Genomic DNA, 27,548 nt, shown 5'->3' on the forward strand with positions numbered 1-27,548 from the left:
TCATGGTCTCTACGCATTGCACTGATGGGAAGTTGAGCCTGTGCTGAGTGTTTTTAGGGGTCTTCCACAGTGAAGCTAAATTTTGTTTATCAAAAAAAAAAAATAGCAGATCCTCATGAGTCACAACGTGCCAGATTGCTTTTGGAATGGAAGAGTTTTGCACTAGGATATATGAGGGTAGGTTGCCTACAGGCTTTCTTTCCTGTTCCCAATCCCCATGTGGGGGCAGGGGATCCACGAGTTTGGAGGCCTTCCCCCTGCTTCAGGGTCATTGGAAAGCAGTGGGGGGGGGGTGGAAAATGTCTGCTGGGCACGCCATTATTCCCTATGAAGACCGATTCCCATAGGGTATAATTGAGAATTGATCGCGGGGGGGGGGGGCTGTTTTTTGAAGTAGAGGCACCAAATTTTCAGCATAGCATCCAATGCCTCTTCCCAAAGTATCCTCCAAGTTTCAAAAGGATTGGGTCAGGGGGTCCAATTTTATGAGCCTCAAAAGAAGGTGCTCCTATCCTTCATTATTTCCAATGGAGGGAAGGCATTTAAAAGGTGTGAGGCCCCCTTTAAATGTGATGGCCAGAACTCCCTTTGGAGTTCAATTATGCTTGTCACAACCTTGTTCCTGGCTCCACCCCCAATGTCTCCTGGCTCAATCCCCAAAGTCTCCTGACTCCACCCCCAAAGTTCCCAGATATTTCTTGAATTGGACTTAGCAACCCTATATGGGGGTCTGAAGTTCGTTGTAAAAAGAAAAAGAAACCTCTGGGAAGGCAGAAGGTTTTGAAGTACATCTAAAGCAGCTGTTTAGGTATCACCCATAGTCTCATTACTGTTTGAATCATTGTTCTCTGTACCTCCATGTTCTGAAGTTCCAGAGGCAGCAGTCCTGTGAACTGACCTTAGTGCCCTGTTTATTGACCCTCCAGGCAATGGGGTTTGTCAATGTGTGGGACAGGATTCTGGACTAGATGGGCTACTAGTACAATCCAGCATGGCTTTTCTTACGTGCTCCCACAAAAATCTAGACAGTATGCTTCAGGGTAGTATTATTTCTTATGAACATACAAAGCTTCCTTTATGTAGGGGTAGGTCATTTGGTCTGCCTAGGCTAGGGTTTGGTAGCAATTCTCAAGTAGAGGAAGGTCTTCTCTACCACTTGCTACCAGAAATCAGGTACTGAATTTGGGGTCTTGTGCATGCAGACTTCGCACTCTACCATTGAACTGTAGTCCCTTCCCTCTTTCAGAGTCGTAAGAGAACATAAGAGAAGCCATGTTGGATCAGGTCAAAGGCCCATCCAATTCAACACTGTGTCACACAGTGGCCAAAAAAACCAAGTGCCATCAGGAGGTCCACCAGTGGGGCCAGAACAGTAGAAGTCCTCCCCTCCCAAGCACCAAGAATACAGAGCATCACTGCTCCAGGCAGAGTTCCATCTATACCTTGTGGCTAATAACCACTGATGTACCTCTGCTCCATATATTTATCCAATTCCCTATTGAAGCCATCTTTGCTTGTAGCTAGTCTTATGTTTCTGCAAATGTATCCTCTTCTGGTAGTTTTTTTGTTTCCCTCACTTTTATCACTGAGTCACATACTGAAATGTTCCATACTGTTGATTTATGGCAGCACAATTTATCCCAGGGACTACCCGTCATTGTTGTTTAGTTTTTCTATATCGACTTAATACTGCAAGACTTTCCATTATGCCTGAATTAGAGTATACACAAAATTTGCAATGCTAAATGGTTGTGTTTTTATTGATGTAAGGGGTTTTTTGGGGGGGATGTTCTCTTTAGATCTGGATGAATGTTCCAATGGCACGCACAATTGCAGTCCACATGCTGATTGCAAGAACACCCTGGGATCGTTCCGTTGCCTGTGTAAAGAAGGATATACTGGAGATGGATTCACTTGTACAGGTGAGCTTTCTCTTGGACCAATGTCTCTTAATTTAACGTTTGTTCCTTTGAATGGTTGCTTGCTTGGAGGGGTGCCATTCACAGATTTGATCATAAGAGGCTGTTTCTTAGGAACACTGACTAACTTTGGTCAGCTCATTTGTTCTGTACAATGTGACTTCAGTGCAAATTATCATATATGTGGCATTATCATAATTTACTAGATGTGCAGAACTCTTTACTCCCCCACCCCAAAATAAAGCAACTAGTTTAACTCTTTCTGCCATGTTGATAACATTGCTATAGTTACTGTGGTATACTTAAGAAAATAATAATGTTTAGAGGTGCTCCTAAAATTTGAGATCGGGTACACCAGTGGTTTTCAATCCATAGTTCAGGATTTTCGGGTAGGCACTGGAACCCCATTTGATGGTTTACAAGTCTGTATAGAATTGTTTTTTGTTTTGGCTACTTTTTGGAACACATGAGCTATCTTGTGCAATTGCCTGATAGAAAGGATTACGGAGACATTTCTGTCCCATAGGAATCTTGTAAATTACGTCTTCAGTGACCTTTTGGAGTTGTTAAGAATCCCAAGCCTGAAGAAATCTCTGAAACAGGAAGTGAAAGTTAATGGTCGTCGCATTATCCATGGGATTTATGAAACTGGCTCATCTACTGTGAACTTGTTTGTGAATATCACTGTCGGATACTATTGTTACCAACAAAATATTTTTGTACATTGGACTTCAAATATATACCTATTTTGCTTTAAGTTGTTATAAATTGCAATGTTATACTATTCATAGAACAAAATAGGAGTCAATTGCTCCTTTAAGACCAACTTAGTTTTATTCAGAACGTAAGCTTTCATGTGCTCTCTAAGCACACTTCATCAGATGAGGGAAAGCTTACATTCTGAATAAAACTAAGTTGGTCTTAAAGGTGCAATCGACTCCTATTTTGTTCTACTACTTCAGACCAACACAGCTGCCTACTTGGATCTTTATACTACTCATAGTAATTTTGGGGTCACAGTAGCCTTTTGGGTCTGCGTTGGTCTCCGTTAGTTTTTGGAACAGCTTGCTATACTGAATGTTGAGAATAGTCAACTATCAGATGGTGAAAAAGGATGGAACGGGGGATGAATTATCTTCATTGAGTGGGGTGTCAAGTCAACGGATTCAAGAATGAGTCAAAGTTGATACTAAGTCTTCATTTATTGATAACCGGTACTCTGGCGCAAGCCTCTAGCTTGCTAATAATTAAACCAATACATTGATACATGGGTTTTAAGGTACACTTCAAAAACATTCCTACTGGTGGGGGGGAGTTACAGGAGGAAACAGTCACACATAACTACTAGATACTTTCTCAGACGATAGCCAGCAAATGCTCTTGAATTGTTATGCAAGGCTTCCTCCCACCTCAGGCCCTGAGAAGGCGCCAGCTCATTCCTTCACACCAGTTATAAATCAAAATAAGAAAAGGGGGGAAGGGGAACAACTAAGGTAGAACATTAGCAGCAGTGGATCCATTATGTTTTTAACAGGGCCTATTGCTTAGGCCATGATCCCCCAGTCTTAAGTCGTTATTAGTTGATCTTGACATGGGGAGGGGGGAGATGACTGGGACTGGGAAATGTAAGTTCTTTATCCTTGCTCTCTGTAAAATATAGACTAATTGTACACTTTAAAAGAGAGCCAGTTTGGAGTAGTGGTTAAGTGTGCAGACTCTTATTTGAGAGAACCAGGTTTGATTCCGCACTCCTCCACTTACAGCTGCTGGAATGGCCTGAGTCAACCATGGCTCTTGCAGAGCTCGTCCTTGAAAAGGACAGCTTCTGGGAGAGCTCTCTCAGTCCCACCTACCTCACAGGGTGTTTGTTGTGGGGGAGGAGTTATGAGCTACTCTGAGGTTCATAGTGAAGGGCGGGATATAAATTCAGTTTCTTCTTCTTCTTCTTCTTCTTCTTCTTATTCTTCTTCTTCTTCTTCTTCTTCTGTTTGTGACCATTTTGAATCTAATTAAGTCAAAGTGGGAGGGGTAATTTAGAATAGGTAGCAAGGTGCTTTCTTTGGTCCTAGTTTATAGATTACACAAGGAGTTTTTAAGTCAGTGTGACAGACAATCTTTTTGGCACCAGGGACTGGCCCCAGGGCTGGCCTCCCCACCACAACCCCAGGGCTGAGAGGGTGGAGGCACCAAATTTGGCCTTCCCCCGCCTTCCCCACCCCACCCCCTCCTCCTCCCTCTGTAATTCACCATTTTAAGGCCTGGGAAGGCGTGGTGGTGCCACCTTCCTGGGCTCTTTAAAGGCTGACCCCCCCCCCACCAATCAGCTGATCAGCAGGCAAAACTGCAGTGAAGGCTGGGCTCCTATGCTCCTCTGGCGCACTCATGATCAGTGCTGGAGGCAGCAGCGGCAAGCGACCCACTGAAAAAGTGGTGCCACCCTTGCCTCCTCCCCACTTCCTTCCTGGGCTTGGGAAGGAAGTGGGGAGTAGGCAAGGATGGCGCCACTTTTTCAGCAGGTCGCTCACTGCTGTTGCCCTCAGCGGTGATCATGAGCGTGCCAGAGGGGCATAGGAGCCCAGCCTTCGCTGTGGTTTTTCCCACAGATCAGCTGATCAGCGTGGGGTTGGCATTTAAAGAGCCGGGAAGGTGATGCTTCACTGTTCCTTCCCGGGCCTTAAAATGGTAAATTATGGAGGGAGGAGGAGGTGCCACGGGGGGGAGGGGGTGGCTCGGTTACTAACAGGCCATGGACCAGAACCAGTCTGCGGCCTGGGGCTTGGGGACCCCTACTTTAAGCAATGAAGAAAATCCTGGAATGGGTATATAGGAAATGCATACCCATCTCAGTTCCCTTTCTAAACTTTCCTGTGCTACACGGGAAGGACAGTAAGAATATCCCATTCCTGTACTGTAATGATCAGAGTTAGAGCTGCTCAGGGCAATACCCTTCACTTTGTGAAATGGAGTCACAGGGTCAAAATTCCCATTCCCTAACTTTGTTTTCTTGAATAATTTTAATTTACAGGAGTTATATTTTGAATGTATGTGTGACAGACACACAGTTTTCCTAAAGAATTTAGTTTATATGAAGATTAAGCTTGAGTTTGTTTTGCTCTCTGCCATGTTGCCTATGACACTTTATTATAAGTTATACTTTAGATGTAGAAGTAGACGAAACATGCATATGGCAAAAAGCCAGAAAAAATATTAGCAAGATTTTTGTCAAGTAAAGGAGATATAAAACAGTTTTATCCCAATAGCTAATAAAGGATTATAATCTCATTTACAGCAGGACATATTTGCAGAATTTGTTGTGTACTTTGGTAAATTTTATAAAAAACAATGGTTCCCAAAGGACTGATATTAGTTTATATTTGAAAAAGATAATTCTACTGTTATCAGTAGAACTCAGAGGTCAGTTGGAACAAGCTATAACTATTTATAATTATAAAAGAAATTAGACCAATATAATACAATATGTTGTTGGAACAGATTAAATCCCTTGTGTGTACTGTCAGATTTTTGCAGTCGAATCGGAAGCAATTATGACCAATCCCTTTTCAAACAGTACTATGGGGAATGTTCCAAAGACTTGGCTGGAGGTTTTTCATAATAATATTAATAAAAACTAGAAATGATTCTGAGGGACCAGAGTCATATTAGCCCCTCTCTTTATCAGATATAGATGATAAAGTGTTGACTTCTGTATTGGCAGTCTGGCTAAGTTTCAGCAGCATTTTGAAGAGAGGTCCAGACAAGTTTGATGGCAGAGGGGAAAATGGAATGTTAGGAAAATAGGTTTAATAATCTCTACAATTTTTTGCTATACAGACAGAGAAAAGGCATTTGACCGAGTTGAGTTTTATTGTTCTTTTCATATGCAATTTGAGAAATGAATAGACCTAATATATACCTGTTCACTTGCATAACTATGAGTGAATTTATTGCCAAAATGTTTGTTTCAGCCCTATTAAGACACTGAGATCATAGATTAGACAAATTTGTTATAAGTAACTATTGTATATTGGAGATGGAAAAAGCTTAAAGAAACATTGTTATGCATGTGGGCAGAGGTATTGGGAAGATATTTCAACAATTATTCTAGCTGTCATCCACTATAAAGTTCTGTTGATGCTTGTTAACTGTTTAGTCTGCTGCAAAAAATGATGTGAAAAGCTGAACATAGATATTTATCAGCAAACGTGGTAACTGCTGGTAATTAAATTTTGAAAGCAAAGTCTCACTGTATCATTATACTTTGTCCATGGAATCATGCATTGTTTTTTGCTGAGGCTTATATGGAATTTCTAATTTTGCATGTGGTTGTTTGTTCACCTACCTGAAAGACTATCTATACTCATTTGCTTCTCTCTCCCATTTTTCCTTCAGATCTTGATGAATGCTCAGAAAACCCAAATCTCTGTGAAAATGGGCAGTGCCTCAATGCCCCAGGAGGCTATCGCTGTGAATGTGATATGGGATTTTTGCCAAGCCCAGATGCAAAAGCGTGTGAAGGTAGTGTAAATGATAAACAACCATCATACTGGGTTGCTGTTATATTAGTTGCTTCCAGTGGTGGAATTCTAGCAGGAGCTCCTTTGCATATTAGGCCACACCCCACTGATGTAGCCAATCCTTCAAGAGCTTACAAAAAGAACCTTGTAAGCTCTTGGAGGATTGGCTACATCAGGGGTGTGTGGCCTAATATGCAAAGGAGCTCCTGCTAGAATTCCACCCCTGTTGTTTCTGTGTGCTTCTTAAAGCATTAATCTAAAGCTGGGCAACAGAAATATTTTGTTTCAGTTTGCTTTTTTTCTTAAACATAATTTAAAGGCTATCTCCTAAGGAAACAACAGCGAGGGCTCCCTTGGGAGATTTTTGCTTCATATTTTTTGATCTGGCTGATTATGCAGATTTGGTTCCGGCAGCCCTCATTTCTGTTACTTTTATCATTGACCTTGATTTTGCTTGTGCAGCTGTAGCCATGAGAGTTAAAAAAATGTGGTCAAGACACACGTCAGAAACATTTCACAACCTGAAAACATACTGAGTCAAAATTCTGAGTGATACAGTAATTCCTCCATTGCAGTACACTGGTAGTGCCAAGGGGTTTTGGATTGCTGTGGATGCTATCATACCTGCCACCCCACTCTCTAATTTATGGCTGAGTCTAAGAGGAACCCCATAAAGCAAGGAGGCACAATGCATCTGGCCAGGGCTTTTTTTTTTTTTTAGCAGGAGCTCCTTTGCATATTAGGCCACACACCCCTGATGTAGCCAGTCCTCCAAGAGCTTACAGTAGGCCCTGTAAGAAGAGCCTTGTAAGCTCTTGGAGGATTGGCTACAGCAGTGAGGTGGGCCTAATATGTTCATGCTGCAAAAAAACGCCCTGCATCTGGCCCTGACCTGTGTGGCCTAGGCTAGCCCAGTCTCATCAGATCTCAGAAGCTCAGCAGGGTTTGGCCGTGGTTAGTATTTGGGTGGGAGACCAGCAAGGAAGCCCAGGGTCACTGTGCAGAGGCAGGCAACAGTAAACCACCTCTGAATGGCTCTTACTTTGAAAACTCTATGGGGTTGCCAGAAGTCAGCTATGGCTTGACAGCACTTTCAGCCACCACAATGTATCTGAGATGCATTCTATGATATAGACACCCACTTTTTTTTATCCCCCCACTTGCTATCACTTAGCATCATTTGTATTTTTCTAGTTTACAATAGTTTACAATTTTTATTTTCAGGGAAGGGTCCTTAAATAATGGATGAGTATAGTAACCAGTCATTGGGATGAATCCAACCAGCATCCATGTAGCCTTCCTTCAGCACAAGGAGCCTTCCTCTGAGTTAACTGACTTTCCCACCAATGATATAGTCACTTAATATGGAGGAAGTCTCCTTAGACTGAAGGGAGATTTCAGATTTGGGCCAAAGGAAAGTTGGAGTATAAATATTATAATAAATTAATATATTTAGTTCGATGGAGTGGTAAGATAGGGGGAAGCATCCATATAAGTCTGGTATAGTGGTCAAGTGCATGGACCCTTATCTGGGTGAACTTGGGTTTGATTCCCCACTCCTCCACTTGGAGCTGCTAGAATGGCCTTGGGTTAGCCACAGCTCTCACAGAGCTGTCCTTGAAAGGGCAACTTCTGTCAGAGCTCTCTCAGCCCCACCTCACAGGGTGTCTGTTGTGGGGGAAGAAGGTAAAGGAGATTGTGAGCCGCTCTGAGATTCAGAGTGAAGGGCAGGGTATAAATCCAATATCATCATCATCAACAACAACATTTACAGTTGCTTTACATTTACCAGTTTTACATTTACATTTACCAATCACCAACCAGACTTCTGATAGGGGGGCTGAGGGAGTCTGTTGTCACATATTTGCAGAAAAACCAACAACCTGGGATCACAGTTCATATTACAAGCTATACAAAAAAGAAAACACTGTGATGTATTGACTAACAGCATTTAGTAAAACCTTGCACCTGCTAACATGGCCTTGGGTCAGCCATAGCTCTGGCAGAGCTTGTCCTTGAAAGGGCAGCTGCTGTGAGAGCCCTCTCAGCCCCAGGCACCTCACAGGCTGTCTGTTGTGGGGGAGGAAGGTAAAGGAGATTGTGAGCTGCTTTGAGACTCTTTGGAGTGGAGGGCGGGATAGAAATCCAATATCTTCTTCTTTCTTAAGAGTCATATAAACCAAGAGAGCAGCTTGTGCTGTTTCTGCCTTTCTGCAAAAAAAGCCTTTGCAAATGAGACAAGATCCTTCCCCTTGTGCAGCTCTCCATGTAGGAGTGGGAGGGTCATGGAATGAAGAGGCCCATTCTGTTATTTTGCTCCGTGCTTCAGAAGAAGAGAGAAGCATCCAGAGCTTTGTTTATTGCTTCTCTTTTCATCTGATGCAAAGCAAGAAAGGATGCCTCAAACATGAGGAAAGGGGAAAGCTACCTTAGGAATTGTTGCTACTTAACCTCCCTGGAACATATGATGAAACAAATGATGGAATATCCCAGAAAATGGGGGTCTTATCATAGATCATCATGGGTGTCTTTCAGACATATCCTTTCTGCTTTTGCAGAGGATAGAAATGGCAAGTCTCTCTTGCTGTTTCTTCAACAGCATGGTACGGAGCAGGGGTGGCCAAACTTGCTTAACGTAACAGCAACATAGAATAAATGTCAGATGCTTGAGAGCCGCAAGTCACAAGCATCAGATGTTGGAGAGCCGCAAGGAAGGAAGGCAAATGGATGGGGGAAGGAGGGAGGGAGAGGTGGAAAGAAAGCAGCTTTAACTTTAAATGCATTCTCCACGCTGCCATCTGGCTTGGCTTGGAGAAGTGATTTAAAGAGAGAAATGTATTTTCCAAGCTGGCTGACATGATGGTAGGGGCTTCAAGAGCCACACAATATGTATGAAAGAGCCACAGTTTGGCCACCCCTGGTATGGAGTATAAACTGCCTTTGCAACATCTAAATATGAATGGAAAAGTTCCTCTAGTTGCTCACAGCCATTCATGAGGAATTTGGGGAAGGGTTTTTTTGGGGAAGGAAGGAGGGCCTCCGTTGCAACTGAAATATGGAGCCTGTTTGTTGAATTAAAAGATCACGCAGGCGATTCTGTATCCAGTTTTGCACATCACTTCAAAAATACTGAATTCTGTCGAATTGGGTTCTTGTGGTGAAAATAATCAATACTACTGTTGTCTCATCTTCCCTTTAATAAAGATATTGATGAATGTGCCCTTCCGGATGTGTGCGTCTATGGAACATGTCACAACCTTCCAGGCCTGTTTCGATGTCAGTGTGAGACAGGATATGAATTGGACAGAACTGGTGGTAACTGCACAGGTAAAGATGCATTTTGGAAACAAGGCTGTGTTACTCTATTTGACTTCCCAAGCATAGCTTTCTTTAGAAGTATTGAAGAGTTTTTCAGTATGATTCTAAGTGGAGTTATACTCTTCTAACTTTTTGACTTCAGTGGTGTAATTCTATTTAGGATTTCTCTGGAAGATTTTCTACAAGCTGCTCATCTAAGATCTCTGCATCCCTTCTGCTCAGTAGACTCAAATGGCAAATGATGTGAATTTTGATCTTGCTTATTACACAAGTTGGGTTACATTCAGTTTCCCCTCCTACAAATGTCTTTCCTGTCGGGTTGGGGAAATGTTTAGTGATGGCAATTTCCACATTTTGCAGCATCTTGCGTAAACCTTTAGAATAGAATATATCTTGACCAGCTCTACCTATAGATTTTATGGGAAGGTGATCCAAGTTTTACATCTAATCTAAACAATTAACTGTAGCATGCAGTAAATCTGTGTTTCCCATCAAATTTGGACCAAAGGAAAAGTGGAAATCAGGAAACCTGGTCTGGCCACTTCTTCTGACTACATACATTATATATGAAGCAATTCTTGATGGCTGTAGTCTTAAGAGCTTCTTTAACAGAAGCAAGTCCTTCCATGTGCTTTGCGCCCCCCCCCCCCCCCCAAAATGCAGCTTTGCATGCTGCTGTGGAGACCCAAATGTCTCCTTTTAGGGAGCAGTTTCCCAGGTGATGACAGAGGCTGAGGGTTGAAATTTCACAGACATCTAGTTTGCATCCATTTTAGGTCTTGGGCGTAGTGTCTAATCTTAGAGAAATACCATTGTCTAATATTCCCAAGGCATATGGAGAATGCAAAATTCCAACCCTGCAAACAATTTCTAGGTGAGCCAACAAAGAAGGGAATAGTAGATGTTAGAGGGAAAGATTCTAATGAAGGGGGATTTCAGAACTTCTATGTGCTCCCCGTTTCAGAACAATGCCCCCCCCCCCCCAGCAAAGGACATAGGATTCATATCACACTAATTTTCTTCCCCTAAGCACTCCCCCTCAAGCTGATGTACAGCCTTTGCAGCCTGAGTTCCTTGAGAGTGGGCTATAAAAACTCAGCGATCTCCATCATATCTGACAAAGGGAGCTTATACCCCCCCAAATCTTGTTGGTCTGAAAGTGCTACTGGATTAGAATCTATCTGGGTTCCTATGTAAAAAAAAGTTAGAAAGTGATTGTCATGGGTTCTTTGCTTGAGCTTACTTGAAAAGGCTACCAAACCCCACACAACTGGATTTTTGTGGCACTGTCCTGGAGGCATTTGCTTATTTCCAGTGGTATTTTTCTCCCTACAGATATCAATGAATGTCAAGACCCCACCACCTGCATCAGTGGCACTTGCATCAATACCGCAGGCAGTTACGACTGCGAATGTCCCCCAGATTTTGAACTGAATCCCACTCGTGTTGGATGTGTTGGTAAGCATTGTTTCCTTTATCAGTTACTAAAGTCTGGGTTCTCCTAAACACCAATGGGTCTCCTTCTATACTGGAAGTATAGGCATTATTCTGGGAAGATTAGGAAGGTTAAAGAGAACAGTTAAAAGTATTGGCCTCTGTCCCACCACTCCATGAATTAGTGTGAAACCTTTGAACATATGAAGCTGCTTTATACTGAATCAGTCCATCGAAGTCAGTCTTGTCTACTTAGACTGGCAGCGGCTCTCCAGGGTCTCATGCTGAGGTTTTTCATGCCTATTTGCTTGGACCCCTTTTAGTTGGAGGTGCCAGGGATTGAACCTGGGACCTTCTGCTTACCAAGCAGATGCCCTACCACTGAGCCACCATCCCTCTTTCTCCAACTTAAATGACTGTTCCTTCAACAGAAGAGCTATGTAAGTTAGAGAAAGGCTCCTTTAGCAAGTAAGAAATTGTCTGGTGGCTGGATTTTGTTGTTCAGTCACACAGTCGGCTCCTACTCTTCGCCACCCCATGGATCACACCATGCCAGGCCCTTCTATCTTCCACCATCCTCCTAAGTTCACTCAAATTCATGTTTGTTGCATTGATAGTACTGTCTTAACCATCTCATCCTTTGCCGTCCCCTTCTTCTTTCCCCTTCAGTCTTTCCCAGCATCAGGGTCTTCTCCAGTGAGTGCTCCCTTCTTCTTTGGTGGCCAAAGTATCTGAGCTTCATTTTCAGTATCTAACCTTCCAGGGAACAGTCAGGGTTGATTTCCTTTAGGATTGACTGATTTTATCTCCTTGCTGTCCAAGGGACTCTCAGAATAGTGAATGTTAGCTGGCCTGGATTTTTATTTGTGTGTTTATTTGGTGGTGGTGGTGGTTGTGGTAGCAAAACTACTGAACTTTCTTTACTGTTAAGGGTTAACATTTTTCTTTCATAAATAAAAGTGATGCATTGCTTAAAAGCTGAAGACTGTATGGGAACACTCCTTATATCGGGTTCTCTGCTGTTAACACAGACTTCTAAAAAGCATTGACAACGATTGAAACACTTGGTACCTTTGTCCATTAGATACCCGCTCTGGCTACTGTTACCTGGAAATTAAACCTCGAGGAGACAATGGGGGCACAGCTTGCAGCAATGAAATCGGGGTCGGAGTGTCCAAAGCTTCTTGCTGCTGTTCCCTTGGTAAAGCTTGGGGAATTCCCTGTGAACACTGCCCAGCTGTGAACTCAAGTAAGTGGCTAATCTGCATCTCAGTCTGCTTGTATCTTTAGGGAGTGTTAATTCTAAACGGGATCATCCACAGGGTGTGTGTTACATGGTCGGAAGGTTGTGTTATTTATGGTAGAAAAATCCAATGGATTTGGTCCAGCATACAGCAAAAAAGAGCTGCATGATACAAAACCATCTGTGCAAAAATATTGCTAATTGCATAGACTTTTATGTTTGTTTTCGGCACAGATGAATCTTGAGTGGTAGATGAAAGGGGTTGTATATACATAAAACAATATCTGAAGTCTCTAGTTTCCACCTTGGAATCCCCAGCATGAGAAATCTTGGGAAATTGTACTGAGAAAATATTGTGGTGGCAGAATAAGCACGGCAATTGTTGCAGTGAAGCTTTTGACAATTTCAGATTCACAAAAATGTATTTATTCCCTTTTCAGCTGAATACAAGCAGCTGTGCCCTGGTGGAGAAGGATTCCGACCCAATCCTATTACAGTTATTTTGGAAGGTAATGTATATTTTTTTATTTCCAGTTAATATTACAATGTTCTGTGATGAACCTGGTGGTAGTTTTTGTTTTTAGGGGGGTTTTTTGCAGTCTTTTAAAATGTGGTGTGTGTTTTCCATCCAATAGATATCGACGAATGTCAAGAGCTACCTGGCCTTTGCCAAGGAGGAAGATGCATCAATACATTTGGCAGCTTTCAGTGTCAGTGTGAACCTGGATCCTACTTGAATGAAGAGACTCGAGTGTGTGATGGTGAGCAAGTCATGTTGGTTCAGCATCAGAATGTGTTTCTTTTAATGACCTAGGTGGTAGGGTCAATGCGGGGTGGTTAGTGAGAACACTGGACTAGGATCTGGAAAACCCAGATTTGCAACCCTCCTCTGCCATGAAGGTTTGCTGTGTTATTGGGCCACTCCTTCTCCTGATCGTGCTATATATAGCAGGGGTGGCCAATGGTAGCTCTCCAGATTTTTTTTGCCTACAACTCCCATCAGCCCCAGCCATTGGCCATGCTGGCTGGGGCTGATGGGAGCTGTAGGCAAAAAAAACATCTGGCGAGCTACCGTTGGCCACCCCTGCTATATAGTACAGGACCTGCATTTTTCAGCCAGTGATATGGGTTACAAAAATAGATACAAGTCAGCTTTTTGATAAAGGTACCAAAGACTATCACTCCTGTCTCAAAGCCAAATGATACTAAGATTGTGCACAAACTTGGCTTATTCTTTCACATGGAATATTCTTGTGTCGAGAAAGAGTAATCTCCAGTTGCAACCCGAGCATACTTGTTTGGAAGAATTCCCTGTCCCTGAACCTCTCTCTGAATCTCACCCACCTCACAGGCTGGTTGTTGTGAGGATAAAATGGAGGGGAGAACTATCATTTTTCCAAGTGGTGGTGACAGTCACCTTCTGACCGACAGTGGCTCTCCAGGGTCCGTGGCTAAAAACCACCTTTTTCAGTGTAGCATATTTAAAGAAAACATAAAAAGGTGAAGGTAGTCCCCTGTGCAAGCACCAGGTCATTACCATCTCATGGGGTGATGTCACATCGTGACGTTTTCTTGGCAGACTATTTACGGGATGGTTTGCCACTGCCTTAAACCAGTGGTTCTCAATCAATGGACCAATATTGGGATGCAGGATTTTTATAACAATCATTAAAAATGCGTTCTCAGCCACAGACCCTGGAGAGCCACAGTCAGACAGAAGGTGACAATACTCAGGATCAACCATATGGCTCAATACAAGGAAGCTTCATACATTTATATGTGTCATCAGGGTGGAATTCTAACAGGAGCTCCTTTGCATATTAGGCCACACATCCCTGATGTAGCCAATCCTCCAAGAGCTTACAAGGCTCTTTTTTGTAAGCTCTCGGAGGATTGGCTACATTAGTGGAGTGTGGTCTAATATGCAAAGGAACTCCTGCTAGAATTCTACCTCTGTGTGTCATGGGAGTCTTGGTATTCGTGGAGAAAACAGCTGGGCCAATTGTTCTACTTTCCTCCCCAGTGGCTTACAATTTCATTCTCCTTCAATCTCAGTAATATGACTGCAGTTTTTCATTTGTTATCTTTTGCCTTTGACAGTTCCCATAGCACTAAAATTTGTATTCCAAGGTATAGTTATAATTTTCAACTACTCATGGAATTATAATTTTAGTTTGTGTTTTAAAGCTAGAACAATAAAATTTTCTCATAACAATATTTCTGCAGTTTGTTTATGTCCTTAAACTTACTACAGGTGGTAGATATAACAGGATGCCTTTAGATATATAAATGTCCTTCTTCAAAAAAGTGGAGATTATGTTTCTATCATGGTGAGATCTTTTAACTGATGATGCCAGGGACTGAACTTGGGATCACCTGTGTGCAAAGCAGATGTTCCATGACTGAACCACGACCCCTCTTCTATGTACATCTAATTTAGGTGGAAGCCTCTCAGGTCCGAGATTGTATCACATCTCTGTTTCTCTGCAGGACTCCTGTTGCACCAAGTAAATATTAAACAGATGGAGGAGAGATGATAAGTATTCCTTTTCAGGGGTGGAATTCTAGCAGGAGTTCCTTTGCATATTAGGCCACACACCCCTGATGTAGCCAATCCTCCAGGAGCTTACAAGGTTCTTTTTTGTAAGCTCTTGGAAGGATTGGTTACATCATGGGTTTGTGGTCTAATATGCAAAGGAGTTCCTGCTAGAATTCCACCGCTGCTCCTTTTAGCTTCATCTCCTGGCTTGGCCCATTTTATCCCCCTGCAGGGCTTTTTTTTTTTTTGTAGCAGGAACTCCTTTTTGTATTAGGGCACACACCCCTGATGTAGCCAATCCTCCAAGAGCTTAGACTAGGCTCTGTAATAAGAGCCCTGTAAATCCTCCAAGAGCTTAGACTAGGCTCTGTAATAAGAGCCCTGTAAACTCTTGGAGGACTGGCTACATCAGGGGTGTGTGGCCTAATATGCAAAGGAGTTCATGCTACAAAAAAAGAAAAGCCTGGGCACTGCTGTTCACTTTTGATGTTACACCTAAGAAAGGGCTCAACTCTGTGGTACGGTGATAAAGAAGAGAGTACCTCCTGATCTTGTGCAGTTCGCTTTTATTGCATTCCACAGCCGGCCTCTCTTTGTCTGCAGTAGGGCAGAGTGGCTTCTACACAAGCTCGAGCTACATGGCATCTCTTCTGCTTTCAGGCACTAACTTGCATTCTTGTACTTTTTTTGCAGATATTGACGAGTGTGCCACACCTGGCATCTGTGGGCCTGGCACTTGCTACAACACCATTGGCAATTATACCTGCATTTGTCCTCCTGACTACTTGCAGGTCAATGGTGGGAACAACTGTATGGGTGAGTGCTTTACAGTTATTATCACTTTAATTTTCTATCCCGCCCTCTCTGCAAGCAGACTCAGGGCGGCTAACAGTCAGTTCAAAACACTTCAAGAATACAACTTAAGAACAAAAAAAACCCCACTTAAAATACATAGAATACATTTCATGGTGCTGCTCAATACTTCAATAGGCAGGATCATAACTTACTTTCTTCTGACAATGATCCCACAGTGTATCGTAATTCCATATGTGGTATCGCTCAGCAGTGTAGGGTGGCAGTCCTCTCCCATTTAAGTGTTAAAGGCCTGTCGAGATAGTTCAGTTTTACAGGCCCTGCAGAATTGGGAGAGATCCCGCAGTGCCCTTGAGGCCTCCGGGAGGGCGTTCCACATTGCTGATGTTGCCACTGAGAAGGCCCTAGCCCGTGTAGAGCACAGTCTGACCTCCCTTGGTCCGGGGATAGATAGCAGGTCCTGTGTCCTTGAACGCAGTGCACTCTGGGGAACATGTGGAGAAAGACGGCCCCGTAGATAGGCAGGTCCTGACCAGATTCTGAACTTCAGTGAAGCCAAGGCAGCCTGCACAAAACAAAAATGTGGGCCTGTTTCTTCATGTCCATCAATGGGATGAAGAAACTTTTTGAGGGGAGGGGACTTCTGATGAATCTGAACTTGAATAATCAGAGAGCCTGGCTAGAGTTTACTGTTTCCTTCCCATCGTTAATCGTTCTGTAAATAACATTCTGCTTACATCCTCTGGTGAAGCAAAGTTTTCCTGCCACTGATCCATGAACAGATCTTCCCAGAGAGGGAAGTTTGGCTGGCAAAGCCATTGGATGGCTGTCATGCTTTTAATGGTGGGAAGCAGAATTGAGTCCTGAATCCTTCTTCTGTTAAACACTATGGCAAAACTTCCATAAGTGTTCAGATCCCCCACTGCCCATGGAAGCTCACTGAGTAACTTTTGGCTGGTCTCTCTGCACTTAACCTACCTCGTAGGAGCTCCTTGGAGGAATGCCAGGATAAAAATGTGCATGTTGAATACATGCATAAAAATATGTCCATAGTTTGGGGCAGGGGTCATTTTGTAGAAAAATAGGTGGCGGGGCTCATTAGCATAACTCATCAGCATATGCCGCCACCACCATCCCCCACCAGCCAAAAACAAGCTGACACAAGAAAGGAGAGCCCCAGGCGAGTGACGTCTGCTCGGGCTGGCTAGAGATCCAGTCAGCCCAAACAGGCCTCGCTCTCCTGGGGCTCTCCTTGGCTGCCCCCCCTCAGTCGAAAGGCCAGCAAACCACCCGCCACGCAAAATCACATAAGAAGTGGAGAAAGGGTGGTGTGGGCTTCTCCAGGGGTTAATGAGGGCTATTGGGGGTGTGGCAAAGCTCCTGGTGGCTGGCTGGCTGCCCGTTCTCCTAATTCAAGGATTGTTATGCAGCTGCACCTACTATTCAATGGACAAGGTAGGTGGGGAGGAGGAGGGGAGGCCATAAGAAAGGCTCAGGAGCTGCGCTCTTGCTGACTTCAAGGCCTGGTTTTGGAATGCTCATTGCCCTCCATCACATATACAAGCATGTGCATGAATGTGTCATTTGTGGTTATTTACTGAAGCACAGTACAAGGGTTTCTACATTTGGTTTAAGTTCAGTCCCATCTGCTCTGCTGAATTTCTCTTTAGGTTCCAAATTCAAATGAACTCAGAATGTCTAAGCAAAGCTGAGCCAAAGACATGAGGGCATTCACTTCCCAGTATTTCACTAGAAGGATATGAAATCACAAATTGAGCAAGGTTTTAAATGGAAACCTACGACTGGTTGAAGTTAGCGGTGCTTTGCTGCCAAGGGTTTTGAGGCTTTTTGATGAGGGTGTCCTGGGTTATGAAACCAAGTGGCATTTGTGGGATTTTGGACAACGCTGTAAAACTGTTTCCCTCCCCCCTCCCATGGATGGTGATGTAGCTTTTCAATAGCTGTGAGCGTATAACATAAGAACCCTGGACTTGAGCAAACTCTTCCCAAAAAACAACTAAGAACTCTTCCCCACCCACTCCTGCAAAACAAAAAACAAAAACCAGCAGAGGGTTGAAACAAACATTTGGGACAGAATGATGCTTAGTGTATCCTGTTTCTTAAAAGCAGGGTCAACCCAGGGTGTTTTCGTCCTTTGCAAAATGCTGTTTGCATTTTGCAGTTTTTAACTTTTCAGACAAATGCATGCTCATTTCCACAGAGCACAGTCCCATGAGAAGTTCAAGCAATGGATGAGAGCTGCATAAGAGCACTACTCTTGTGTAGGAGACCTGCCTGATGGATAGCACCCCACAGGTCAGATACCTGTCCCAGGGGTGGAATTCTAGCAGGAGCTGCTTTGCATATTAGGCCACACACCCCTGATGTAGCCAATCCTCCAAGAGCTTACAAGGCTCTTTTTTGTGTAAGCTCTTGGAGGATTGGCTACATCAGGGGTGTGTGGCCTAATATGCAAAGGAGCTCCTGCTAGAATTCCACCTCTGCCTGTCTCCGTTTTCACCAACCTTGACAGCACTCAAAACTTGCCCGAAGGCTGGCCAGAGTAAATTTGGTGCCCCTCCCATAAGCACCCTATTACTGTCAGGATGGAACATTCCATCAGAGTGTACTGTTTCATTAACAGGGAAACTCTCGAGTGGCCTTGCTTGCCCAGTGGATTTGTCTTTCTCTTACCCTGCTGCCTTTCATGGCACCCAAAATCCATTGCTGTAATCACGGCTTTTTTTTTTTTTAGCGGGAGCTCCTTTGCATATTAGGCCACACGCCCCCGATGTAGCCAGTCCTCCAAGAGTTTACGGTAGGCTCTGTAATAAGAGTCCTGTAAGCTCCAGGAGGATTGGCTACATCAGGGGTGTGGGGCCTAATATGCAAAGGAGCTCCCGCTCCAAAAAAAACCCCTGGTTGTAAGGTGGCCACCTCACTTTTTGATCGGGACTCAGCAGCACCTTCTGCTTAAAGGAGGTTCTCTAGCTCAAGCTTCGTCATGCCCACGGAGACACCTTGTCCTGTTGTTTCTTTGCCATTTCAGATATGAGGAGGAGTATTTGCTACAGAAATTATTACGCTGACAATCAAACCTGCGATGGAGAGCTGCTTTTTAACATGACCAAAAAAATGTGCTGCTGTTCCTACAACATTGGACGAGCCTGGAATAGACCGTGTGAACAATGCCCCATCCCAAGCACTGGTTAGTTATGGAGAAAGCATAGCATATGTAGAATGAGTGGCACAGAGCAACAAATGGTGTGGTGAATGCCAACAGATCGCGTTGTTGTTGTTTTAGTTCACCATATTTCCTAATGAAGTTTTGAGTGTGAGCTGTGTGTACATGTGCACAAATGGACTGGCAAAGGCCCTTTTTGCACCTCCGTTTCCTTCACTTTCATAGTGCATCACAGCTGAGAGTTCCCCCCCCCCTTCTACATTCCCCTGTGCATTTCAATCACATTTTGTTTTTCTTGCATTGATTTCCACCTCCCCTTCAGCTCTGAGTCTGCTTTTCACCTGGGGCTTCTCAGAGTCCTTTTGTAATGATTTATCCTTTTAGTTCGTTTCCAGGCCTTTAAAATCATACACATTTCCTCTGACTTTTCCTCCTGCCTCCCCCTGCAGGCCAGTTGGTTTCTCCTTATTGGTCAGCTTTGCACTAGGCATGCCTTTTGAAATAGGAAAATAGGAAACTAATTGCCTTTGTCTGACTTGTTTGCAGGAATGGCCAGTTAGCTTGGTTGGTATACAGTGCTATTAACAGCAAGGTTGTTGGTTTGATTCCCCTTTTGGGCAATTTTTTCTTTTTTAGATTTTCTTTTAAATTGACTCTGACCACAAATATTTCAAATATGAGGATAATGTTGTGGAACCTGCTCTGAGGTAGCAGCAGTCTTGTTTCCTTCTTTTTTTTTAAAGTCTGGTCCATCTCAACATCTGGTCTTCCCCTTTTGTCATATTATGTTCAAATAACAATGGGGGGACTCACCTCCCCCTCATGAAACTCCTCCACCAAGTCACACAGCTGCCTCCCTGCTGCCAAGTGGTTGGCATCTCCTCTCATTAAACTTTTAAAACCATCCCTGCCAATGGTTTTCTTTCTCCAGCCATCCTATATTAGTGTTAAACTCCTGGTAAAGTAGGATGGGGAGAACAATAAGCCAAACCCACAGTAAATTCAGCTGGAAGAATCTCCTATTTCAAGACATGCCCAGTGTGAAACTATAACCAATCAGGAGAGACCAACCCCAAAACACTACCCAGGTTTGCTTATTGGTATGCAGAATATATACTCTGCAATTTCCAATAGCAATCAGAGAGGGGAAAAAAGATGCAGAGTACAGGCACAGCATTCAAAGTAAACCCCAACTGATTAGACTTCAGTGAAAATCAGAAGTAAGCTGTGTATGCAGAAAGGGCCAAAGTCTCCAAAATTCAACTTTAAAAAAATAACCTGAAGCGTGGAATGCTTGCATAGGGCAAAAACAGATTGAGAGGTCAAACATCTGCATTTGTCTGTAAAATGCAAGTGTTGCTCATGCAGCCTCAGTTCACATCAGGGCTGGGCAGGTAAAGCAGAAGGTTCAATTCCACTAGGTTTTGCTAATTGATTCTTGGTTCCCTTCTTTGATATTGACAGCTTCTGGACTTCCTGATCAGCAAGGGACCCAGCTGAGTGATATTGACACTCTAAAGGTGGTTGTTCTTAATGGACATCTTTCGGGGTGGGGGGGATGCTAATAGCAGAGCAGGAAAGCTAGTTTTGAAGGCCCTATCCCTTCCCTTCCATTCATGGCTCCTGTGAGGAAATAGGGCTTGATTGTACCACAACTAGGTGGAATTTACTCACGTTGTCCAGTCAAGCCACTAGGGCTCATTGAGGGGAACGCCTCTCTAGCTTTATTCCACTCCACCCGCAATGCATGTATAGTTCCTTCTTGCTGTCACCAGCAAAGACAGTATCATTTCACCACAGCCTCAGTGCAGGAAAGTCATTGCTTCCTAGAAACTGCTCCTTAGTAGGGGTACGCAAATAAATAAATTAAAAAAAAAATTAAAAAATGGTATTTTCAGGTTTGAGTATATTGAACCCGAAAAATAGCAGTATTTTTCTGATAGTTCTGCATCCCAATACTGGTATGGTGTTCAGATTTGGGATTTTCCAGAAATCCTGATTTTTTTTCAGCCCTGTTATACCCTATAGTCAATAATGGGGAATTTATCTGGAGGTATCTGGGCCTCTGGAGAGGCTATTTTTGGAGGTAGAGGCACCAAATTTGCAGTGTAGCTGCTGGTGCCTCTCCTCAACCTCCCCCCCTCAAAGTTTCAAAAAACATTGTAGCAGGGGCTCTAATTCTATGGGCCCCCAAAGAAGGTGCCCCTATCCTCCATTGGTTCAATAGAAGGGGGTGCTGGCGTTTATAAGAATCACCGTCCCTTTGTATGCCTTCTGCTGTCCACAAGTGAACTCCAAAGGTGTTTAAAGCACTTGCAGTCCCTTTAAACACCTTCTCCAAGTGTACCTGGAAAGTATTTGAAGGAACTGTGATCCCTTTAAACACTCTTTAACTTTGACTGTCTAGTGGTTCTGAAAAATCCCAAATATTTTTGGGATTTTGAGGTCTTGGCCATTTCAGATATCCAGAAAAATACCTAGATCTATATCTGGCTGAAAGGCTATTTTTTTAACCTCAGGTATAGCCAAATGCACACCCCTACTGTTCAGTGTAGCCATCGTGGGAAATAGTTGTTGCTAGACCTATCCAACTATCTAATCCCCACTCACTCACTCACCACTTCATCCAGTGAACTCCTCAAGTTAATTGTGTGAAGCAGGGCTTTTTTGTAGCAGGAACTCCTTTGCATATTAGGCCAATTCTCCAAAAGTTTACAGTAGGCCCTGTAAGAAGAGCCCTGTAAGCTCTTGGAGGATTGGCTACATCAGGGAGGGGTGTCCTAATATGCAAATGAGTTCCTGGCTACAAAAGAAGCCCTGTCAAGAAGTATTTTTTGTCCTAAAGCTATTGCCAGATTCCTCAATTGACTTCTCCCCCCTACCCCCAAAAATTCTCTTTCTGCTTTCTCTACACTGTGCATAATTTGTAAACCTCTTACCATATCCCTAAGCACAACCTGGTTTCTGTATATTCCTTGGAAGGGCATCCCATGTGATCTTGGGCTTGCTTCTGACAACATTCACCAACTCATTCACTTTGCAGAACCAATATACTGCTTCGTAAGAATCCACCGGCTATTTGAAAAATCTAGTCCACAAAGGCATAGGTTAAAAACTGACTTCCATTGTAAGCTAAAGCAAAAAAGCTGAGCAAAAAAAAATCTTGTTTTATTATTTCACCTATGTGTAATGTTCGTTTTTCCATTTCCCAGATGAGTTTTCAACACTCTGTGGAAGTCAAAGGCCTGGCTTTTTCATTGACATCTACACAGGGTTACCCGTTGGTGAGTTAAATTCTGTTGAGATTTTCCTTTTTAAAAAAATCCCATATGGTATGATTTAGGAGGGAAGAAGAAAGGGATTGTTTTCAAGATATGTCTTTTCCCAGGCACTTGCGGAGACTAAACAAGATAATAGAAGTCAACCTCCATGTCTGTCAGGTTTTGCCGATCGTTTTCTTGGTTTGTCTTAGCTGGCAGTTGTGATCTGTGCTCCTTGAGATGAAAGCAGGGTAGAGTTCTGAAGACATTATAATCAAGATTCAGTTAGGAAACCATGGATCCTAAAAAGCAAGGAGGTTCTGGGACTGCTGCCAATTAGCAATGGGTTGGAAAAGAACTGGGAGCTTCCCCCCCCCCCCTTCCCTAAAGCACAGATTTTTATCTGACATTTCACACCAGTTCCTCTGGGTATTGAAATTTTTTTGGGGGGGGCGGAATCTTTGCTTAAAGAGGGAGGCGGGGAGAAGGGTTCAATCTAATTGTTTTTCATACACACTGTACGAATGTGGAAAGGTTTCCTTGCCAAGATTTCCAATTCTGAAACCCAGAAGAATAAAACTCAAGAATTCACAGCCATGGAGCCAAGAGTATTCTTAGAGGGAATTCCCTTCTTCCCTTTCTTGTTTTAATTCACATGAAGGGGGGCCAAAAACCCCAAGGCAGTCTGGGGTACCAAAAGCAGAACTTGAACTCTGTCTGGGGCAGTAATGCTCTGTATTCTTGGTGCCTGGGGGGGGGCAACAGTGGGAGGGCTTCTAGTGCCCTTGCCCCACTGATGGACCTCACAGCACCTGGTTTTTTTTGGCCATGGTGTGACACAGAGTGCTGGACTGAATGGGCCATTGGCCTGATCCACCATGGGTTCTTTTATGTTCATATGGCTTTTTTTTTTAGCAGGAACACAGAGATACGCAGTTTCCGGCTGGCTTGGTGTTAGGGGATGTGGCCTAATATGCAAATGAGCTCCAGTTGGACTTTTTCTACAAAAAGCCATGGATGGATGGATGGATGGATGGATGGATGGATAGATAGATAGATAGATAGATAGATAGATAGATAGATAGATAGATAGATAGATAGATAGATAGATAGATAATTTTATATAATGTGATGTTTTAAAAAATATTATAATTATTATTTATTTTTCAGTTCCAACCATTTCAATTTTTCCAATGCAGATATTGATGAATGCCGTGAGATCCCAGGTGTGTGTGAGAACGGTGTCTGCATAAATCTGGTCGGCAGTTTCCGATGCGAGTGCCCAGGAGGATTCTTTTACAATGACAAACTGCTCATCTGTGAAGGTAAGGGGATTCCAAGCCAAGCCCATCCAGTGGAAACAGCGGCATCTATAACCTGTACTGGGGTGTATGTGTAGCATGTGAGGAGCATAGGTTTCGGGATTCACACTGAGACAACATCACACCTTGCTGCATTCCCCTCTGGCCCCAGTGTTCTCCTAACAACAAATGAACATTTTTTCCCCCTTCAGAGAACAGGTGCTGTGCATTAGCAACTGCTGTTATGAGGTGCACTGCTAGGTGCCGTTTATAGGCACTGCAGCCACTGTATGGGTGTGGTGGGACATAGTAAGCAGAGGGCCACAGTTTCTCCTACATGGACTCTTTGAGAACTCTCCTCTGTGAAAAGAACACATTGTTGGAGTGAACTGGTCTGTGTGCAACCACATATGTAAACACTTAAAGGGAACTTAAGTTTTCAGTTTCTGCTGATACCTCCTTCCATAGCAACCCCCCCCCTTCTCTGTACATTGAGGGCCTGTGGACCCCACAGGAACAGACCTTCAGTGGCCGGGTGGCTCCATGGGTCACAGCAGGAGAGAAGAACCTGCCAAAATCATTTTTGGAACAGTGAGATTCTGTGCAGGCTACTGATATGTTGAAACTTTTTCTGCTTTCTCTACATCATCTTGTACTTAGAATGCTTTATTCTCTCCCTTATGTGTAGTTCTTCATGGTTTGATCCTCATACACATATTATTTCACACACACCCCTCCATCTGTGTAATGAATCCCACATTAGCATGGTTTGGTTCTCTAACAGGTCATTTAAAATTATCCCCCTGTTCCTGAAGCTATGTGCAGCTGCCCTTTGGAGGGGGTGGGCAGCTGGTGAAGACAGAACACAACATAAGCCATGAAGGAGAGAAGACTCTCCTGTTCACCCAGAAGAGGACAGTGGTGAGCAGCTGGCTTGATTGGGTAGAGTTCTGTTCTGGAGAATTTCTTCCTTTTGAATTTTGGCTGATTGGATGAGGACTGTCAGCATGCTGAAACGTTAGGTGGTTTTAATGTGCCTCCTGTATAAAACTGTTTTATAAGCCTTTGGTTCATATGCTTGTGATGGACCATTTTATATAAATGAAGTGCAAATGCTCACCAGTTATACCCCCCAGAAATAAAACCTTTTCAGCAGCTCTCTTTCACTGCTGAGAGCCAAAGATTTCCGTAGCCTCAGTTGTGAAGGTCTCTGGTGTGTCTCTCCCTTTGACTTTAAGGTCTGAAATAGACAAAATACCATTTCATGGCCTGGGTCCGATGGAATATTTTCACTTGTATCAGAGCTCTTGCACAAGCAGAAACATGAAATAGTGTTGTAGCCACCTTTACTGCAACAAACGTATTGTACCCATAGCTAACCAGGGGCCCACAGGCCCTGGCCCCATGTCAGTTTTGAGGGCCCCTCTTCCTCCCCCTCCTGCATGATTTAAATTGTGCAGGAGGGGTACCCAGGAGCAGTCATTGCCTGTTCCACATCATTTAAAGGGTGAGTCTATTGGCAGCTCCTGCATGCCCCTCCTACACAATTTAAATTGCTCAGGAAGGGAGAGGAAGAGGGTCAGCCTTCAGCATCTCCAGCTTCCTGCTTTCATCCCCATGGCTCCCTCTCCCCAAGGCCTCTAGCTACAGGGCTTCCACTAATGCAACATCTTGCACAACCAGTGTCTGGGAGCTATAAAGTTGTGTGGGTGCAGCCCCTCACCCAGCCTCCACCCCAGTGGCAACCTTGAATCTATTGCACTTCCCTGGCTCAATAGTGGAAGAGCCTTTATGATGAGAGATGGGAATAGAGTCATGCCACAGCTCTGCCTTGCTGCTGGGTCCCATGCTGATCAGGAAATCCAGGAGCCAGCCCTTGCAACAGCCAGCTCCTGCAGCAGCTCCTAATCACCTGCCAATAACATCATCAGCCAGTGACAAAGAGCATCAGCCTATTCACATCACAACAGGGAATCTCAGGCAGCTGGCCAGAACTCTAATGACAAGCACCTGGGCAAAGGGAAAGGAAAATAGACTGAAAGGCCAGATTAAAGGCCAGGGAAGGATGGGGTAGGTTTGGTAGAGACTCAAGCGGAGATGGAGTACAGGTCAGGAGGAGAGAATACAAGGAGGGCTATCAGACCAGGCGGGGGAGGAATGTGGAAATGCTGAAGCTTGTGTTTAAGGCTGAGCTCTTTCAGGGAAGAGGCCTGGTTATAACAATGCTTGCCCACACCCTGATTCTAAGACTTGGGAAGCCTCTCCAGGTAGGAGGGTGGCAGAGGCAAACCAGCTGCAGGGGGTGCTAAAAAATACACAAGGAAGAAAGCACTGGGTGTTGCACAAGATCTTGTACAAGGGGGACTACACAATAATCATGAATGTTCCCGCTTGGCATTGCTGGCTCCAAGCCACTATATTCCCCAGATAATAACACTTGAATGACTCTGAGCCAGCTGGCTCTTTGTGGCAAGTGGGCTGCTTTTTTGTAGCAGGAACTCATTTGCATGTTAGGCCACACACCCCTGATGTAGCCAGTCCTCCAAGTGTTTACAGGGGTCTTGTTACAGGGCCTACTATAAGCTCTAGGAGGTTCAGCTGTATCAGGGGTGCGTGGCCTAATATGCAAAGGAGTTCCTGCTACAAAAAAACCCTGACCTTAGGTGAAAGCACATGCCTGAGGAAGGTAGTTATCCTGGGTCAGACACAAATTATTCAAATTGAAGATTATTTCCCAATGCACCCGAGACACATGCAGACTTTTGCAATGCACACGCAATCGCTGTGTAATCTTTCATATATTCAGGTTTGGTTGCCACCTGTAGGATTCCAATCAGCAAAAAAAAATCAAGAGGGTGGGCTAGAATAGCAGCTTCTGTTTTTTCCCTACGCAGGTGTAGTAGCCGAGAGCAGGTCTGGATGCTCCAAGAAGCCATCTGGAATTCAGGGGGGAGAGGAGAGCAGCAGCTGCCTAAATTTCTGCTTTCCTCGCTTTTCCTGATGTCTAAACCAGCTCGACAGAAGCAAACTTTAAAAACAAACAAACCCTTGTTTTAGAAAGCCGATTGGTGTCTAACTCTGCCACCTTAGGCTGAGGCCTTGTGCTTTTAATTCTGTGCACACAGCCACCATGATCCGACTAGCAATGTTTGGCCAGAGGCCTGGCTCGCCTGTAGCAAATTCTGTATACCAGAGCACAGCTGTTTGAAATGGGCGTGCCTCCATCTGGGGTAATAAACCGAGAAGGAGTTTGAGTGAAAATCATTACTGCGGGCCAGCCTTTCTGATGGAAAAGTACCGTTCAGGCAGTCAGCAGGAAGGAAAAGTAGGTCAAAAAAAAAGTAATGCTAATTAGAAGCTAATAAGGAATTGCAAAACTTCACAAAAATTTCGGGAAGAAGGTGTTTCAAAGAATTAGTATTTTGACATACAAGTTAACATTTGGTGACGTTACCCCTGTTGGGTGTGTCACAGACAGGATTGTGTATTTTCAGCTATTGTTTAGTCAGATTGTGACTTTTTTGTGTGTGCACAAGTGGTTTTGTTGGGGAAGATTGCCATAAGGAAACAGTTTGGAAATTGTGGGTCAGGACCCAGAAGGAGGTCACAGCTTTCTTGCAGATGGGTCCAATAGGGGCTGTTTCAGGGCTTTTTTTTGAGCAGGAAGGCACAGGAATGCAATTCCAGCTGGCTTGGCATCAGGGGGTGTGGCCTAATATTAAATGAGTTCCTGCTGGGCTTTTCCTTTAAAAAAGCCCTGTGCAAAACAATAGTGACATCAGGGGGTGTGGCCTAATATGAAAATGAGTTCCTGCTGGGCTTTTTCTGCAAAAAAAAAAAGCCCTAGGCTGCTCTGCCTCCTGCTACAGCAGGAGAACTCCCATCAGCAGCCCCTGACCACTGTTGTCACTTGGTAAAGCAGTGGAGGGCAAGATTGGTGTTGCTGCCTCCAGTCTCCTACTGACTGACAGCCCTAGACACAAGGCCAGGAGGAGGGTGAGCTGGGAGAAGAGGTTCTGGGGG

At 44.0% G+C, this 27,548-nt stretch overlaps 1 protein-coding gene across 1 annotated transcript in view; it reads left to right on the forward strand.

Annotated features, from left to right (window-relative positions):
• FBN1 (fibrillin 1) overlaps positions 1-27,548 on the forward strand; it is a 307,005-nt gene that overhangs the window by 229,328 nt on the left and 50,129 nt on the right. Inside the window, 11 exon segments of the mRNA XM_060259853.1 lie at positions 1,800-1,922; positions 6,309-6,434; positions 9,638-9,760; positions 11,087-11,209; positions 12,270-12,434; positions 12,869-12,937; positions 13,064-13,189; positions 15,661-15,783; positions 18,830-18,988; positions 22,177-22,248; positions 23,424-23,549. Of these exon segments, the coding sequence (XP_060115836.1) occupies positions 1,800-1,922; positions 6,309-6,434; positions 9,638-9,760; positions 11,087-11,209; positions 12,270-12,434; positions 12,869-12,937; positions 13,064-13,189; positions 15,661-15,783; positions 18,830-18,988; positions 22,177-22,248; positions 23,424-23,549 (1,335 nt within the window).

The sequence above is a fragment of the Heteronotia binoei genome, chromosome 19, assembly GCF_032191835.1.
Source record: "Heteronotia binoei isolate CCM8104 ecotype False Entrance Well chromosome 19, APGP_CSIRO_Hbin_v1, whole genome shotgun sequence".
Lineage (NCBI taxonomy): Eukaryota > Metazoa > Chordata > Lepidosauria > Squamata > Gekkonidae > Heteronotia > Heteronotia binoei.